The 4297-nt window shown below is 55.9% G+C and overlaps 1 protein-coding gene across 1 annotated transcript in view; it reads left to right on the forward strand.

Moving 5' to 3' along the window:
* The first annotated feature begins 2293 nt into the window (after positions 1-2293).
* The window catches only part of THOC2 (THO complex 2), a 47673-nt gene continuing 45669 nt past the window's right edge, over positions 2294-4297 (forward strand). Inside the window, exon 1 of the mRNA XM_015826778.1 lies at positions 2294-2407. Within this exon, the coding sequence (XP_015682264.1) occupies positions 2328-2407 (80 nt within the window). The 5' untranslated portion in view covers positions 2294-2327. The remainder of the gene's footprint in view (positions 2408-4297) is intronic.

The raw sequence follows: 4297 nt of genomic DNA on the forward strand, positions 1-4297 counted from the left end.
ACACACACACACACACCCGCATGCGACAAGGCACCTCTGCGCCGGCCAAAAGGGCCCTACACTTTGCTTTCTCTTTCTCATTCCCTCTTTCTCTCGGCACCATCTTCACAAAAGCTGGGAAACGAAACCGACCGCAGAACGCAAAGCTGGGAACCCGCGTGGCGCTCGCGTTCCCACGTGGAAGAGGACCCAACCCGCGGGGCAGAAAGCGGGGCGCGCAAGGAACCCCAGGATTAGCGAGCTTTCCGCCCTTCCCTTTCGACCTAGCCAGGCTTAGCATGGTGAAAGAGGCTCAAGCCGTCCGAGGGGGAATTTTGCCCGCATGCCAGCGTTTGGGGAGCCATTCCCACGACCCGCCGCGCCCACGCGTCCTTTGCAATGCAAAAAAAAAAAAAAAGTCCCAGATCCGGGGTGGGGGGCAAGAGGGAGCCAGGCAGGACCCGGGTCTGGAAGGTCTCGCCTTCCCACGGCAGGAAAAGCCCCTCAAGCAACCCCGCATTTGGGAAGGGCGAAGGAAAAGCCAAGCCCCGGGCATCGCAGAGAAGCGGGGTTGCAAAGCCCGCGCGCCGCAGCCCGCAGTCCCCCGGCCGGGGAGGATGGGGATGGGTGTTCCCGGCGCAGAGGGCGCCCCGCGGGGTCCGCCTGCCCCTCGCCCGCCACTCACCCCACTTGTCCGGGCCACCCTCCGCCGGGAACGCGCTCGGCCGCCCCGAAAATGGCTGCTGGACCGCCCTCCTTCCCTCCGCCGCCGCCGCCCCGAGGAGGAAGAAGCGCCGCCCCGCGGTCTCCGGGTGGAGCTGCCGGAGGATCGGGCGCCCCGGCGGGTGGAGGACTCGCGGACTGTCCCGGCTTGGTTGCAGCGCTTCGGATCGTCCCCTCGGAAAATGCATTGGGGAGGGGGTCTCCCAGGTGGCTGCCTGGCTTCTCCGACCCCCCCCCCCTGAACTCGGATTGCAGGAGCCCGCGGGCCCGGGAAGCAGGCGACGCGCGTTCACACGTGCAAGCTTGCATAGCCCCACCCCGTAGCCAGGAAGGTGCCCGTTGCAACGGGACGGGTGGAGCGCGCAGCCTTGCTTATCCCGAACGAATGAGTGGGGAGGTGCACGTGATACACACACCCCGACTCTTGTCCCGAAACTCGGTCTTGGGAATGTTTATGGAGATTCTCAGTCAATCCAGGTCCTGGTTGTCCCAAAGGTGAGTTCCCACCCCACAAGGCCACAGGACTTCCTTGTTTTACTGTCTTGGGAATGGCAACTTCCAAGATTGCAAAAATTAATAATAATAATTAATAATTAATAATTAATAATAATAATAATAATTAATAATGCAAAAAGGGGGATCCCGGGCTGGAGGAAACGTTGCAAGGGGCTAAGGAGAGCTTGGACCCCCCCAAATTTATTGGGGTTGGCTGGTGTGGAAACGCCAATTGCGCCTTTCCCAGGTGATGCCCGGCTCGTCGGGATTCACCCCGTTGCCTTCCCAAGCCCTCCCCCCCCACGAGGACCCCCAATTCAGGAGAGGGGGTTCGCTTGAATGGAAAGAGACCCTATGCAGATATCTCCCCAAAACACGCAAACAACCCCCCCAAAAGGTGAATTCACCCAACATAAAAGCTTAAGCCTGGTTTTTTTTTTCTTCTGCTCGCTTGGCTGGATTTGAACCCTGCACCGGCCTCACCCCAATCCGTTTTGCACGCTTCAGGGCGCGGGCAGCAGCCTGTCTTGCAACCCCGAGCCCCCCCCTTTTTTAAAAAAAAAAAAGCGGCTTGAACTTCAAACTCCCAGAATCCCCCAGCCCGGCAACGCTGGGAGTTGGAAGTCCAAATCTCTCCAAAGGAATTCAAATAGAGACAAAAAACCACTGATGTAACGGACACCCCCCCACACCCATATCATAGGGTGCTTCAACATCCCGACGAACCCAATGCACGCTCCCTTGACTCGGGAGAATCTATGGCTTGTGTAAAACCGGCTTACGACCCGTCAATCCAGCCAGGCGGGTTTTCCCGAGCCGGGATCGGAAGCTTCGCCCGCCGCCCGATTTAGCGGACAGCCGAGAGAAGCGCCTGAGGATTGATTCTTGGGTTGACGTACCCATCTTTTCTTTCTCTCCCTCCCTCCTTTCGGCTCGCTGGGGGGGGAGTTGTGGTTGCTGTTTGACGTCCCCGCCGCCGCGGCTTTCCTCTGGCTTCTCTCTCTCTCCTCCTCCTCCAGCGCTGCGGGCTCGCTTTCCCGGCATGCCTGGCGCGGCCGTCTCCGCCGTCCCCTCTGACCTCGGGCCCGTCGTCGTTCTCTCATCCGGGCTCTCCGCGCCACACGGGGAAGATGGCGGCGGCGACATCGGCGGCGGTGGCGCTCCCGGCCGAATGGATCCGCAACTGGGAGAAATCCGGCAAGAGCGAGTTGTGAGTTCGGGGGAAGGCGCCGGGCAGGGGGTGGGAGGGCGGGCGGGCCGGCCTCTGCCTCCAGCCGATCCCCCTGCCCGGCTAGGCCGCCTGTCCGTCCGGGCGAGCTGAGCCCCCCCCCCCTTGTCCCGCCTCCTCTCTGCTTTCAAGACCCGGGCCCAAAGGCCGCCGCCTCCCCCGGCGGGCGCCTTCCCGGCCGCTGGGACTACAACCCCCAGGATCCCCAGCCCGCATTGCCCTTGGCTTTAGGTGGGAGGAATTCTGGGAGTTGGAGTCCAGACGGCAGGGAAGACGCCAGGCTGGGAAAGCCAGAGGCTTCTTTCATCCTTCCCATCTCTGGAATAGTTCCCCCCCCNAAGAAAGAAAGAAAGAAAGAAAGAAAGAAAGAAAGAAAGAAAGAAAGAAAGAAAGAAAGAAAGAAAGAAAGGAGGGAAGGAGGGAGGGAGGAAGGAAGGAAGGAAGGAAGGAGTCTCTTTCCAAAAAGAGAGACACTCTGAAAAGGCAGACTTACAGTTGATTCCTGTGGCAAAGGCTTTAAATGAACTCTGTTCACAAAAGCCTGTCCTTTTTCTTCTCCCAGGTATTTGCACCTAGGTACAAAACGTTGCAACAAAATGAGCCAAGCTGAAGGCACATGAACAAAGCAATCATCTAATACACACATTACACTTAAGTTAAGTTTTCCTTGGGGAGCAAACCACCCTGAACTGAACCCACACAACCCAGGGTGCCCTCAAGCGGCTTGGATAGGCTGGGCATACCTTCAAAACTGGATTCGGAAGAGGTCTGATGAGCTGACCTCAGCATCTTTTGGCTGTTGACAAAGCTTTTCCCCCAAAAGCATCCTTATGAACGTTAAGGAGTAAGGACTCCTGCCTTGGGCCGGGGTGTGGACTAGATGACCTCTAACGCCCTTCTAGCCCTACGATTCCATGAGCAGCTTTTAAGGCAAACCACTGGCTCTTTAAAGCAGCCTCCCCTTTTCTACCGCTCACTCGCAGCTGTGGTTCCATCACACCTGCTAGAGTTGTCCAGCCTAACAGAGTTGGAAGGGACCTTGAAGGTCTTCTAGTCCAACCTTCTGCTCAAGCAGGAAGCCCTAACCCCCTTTCAGATAAATGGTTATCCCATCTCTTCTCAAAAGCCTCCAGGGATGGAGCATCCAGAACTTCTGGAGGCATTAATTCTTCTCGCTCTCAGGAAATTTCTCCTGAATTCCAGGTTTCTCATCTTGTCTTCTGGTGCTTTGGAGAATAGCTTGACTCCCTCTTCTTTGGGGCAGCCCCTCAAATACTGGAACACTACTATCGTGTCACCCCCTAATCCTCCTTTTTAAACTAGACTAGACACACCCGATTCCTGCAACCGTTCTTCATCTGTTTTAGCCCCCAACCCCTAATCATCTTGGGTGTTCTTCTCCGCACTCTAGAAAGAGTCCAACGCTTTCCACCTCTGACACATCTGGTTTTGAATATCCCTGAGCTAAGGATCTGGTAAACCACTGGTGGCAAACCTATGGCACGGGTGCCAGAGGCGGCACTCAGAGCCCTCTCTGTGGGCACGCGCGCCGTCGCCCCAGTCCTAGGCCTTCAGCTGGGTTTTATAAAACCTTTTCGCTTTAGGCCTCCACCACTGTGTGCAAAAAAAAAAAAAAAAAAGTTCAATCAATTAATTTCTACTTCTCGCGGGGAAAAAAAGATCTTGCAAAGTTGAAATTGATTGATTGAACTTTTTTTTTTTATTGAAAATTTTATAAAATTTTACAATATAAATCCCCCTCTTCCCCAACCCACCCCTCCACTCCCCCCTCCCTCCCCCCTCACTTCCCAGTGCCAATCACAGGGTTAACAATAAAATAATCATACTCTAAATAACATTAATCAACTATTA

Source organism: Protobothrops mucrosquamatus, unplaced genomic scaffold (assembly GCF_001527695.2).
Source record: "Protobothrops mucrosquamatus isolate PMUCROS unplaced genomic scaffold, P.Mucros_1.0 scaffold3296, whole genome shotgun sequence".
Taxonomy (NCBI): domain Eukaryota; kingdom Metazoa; phylum Chordata; class Lepidosauria; order Squamata; family Viperidae; genus Protobothrops; species Protobothrops mucrosquamatus.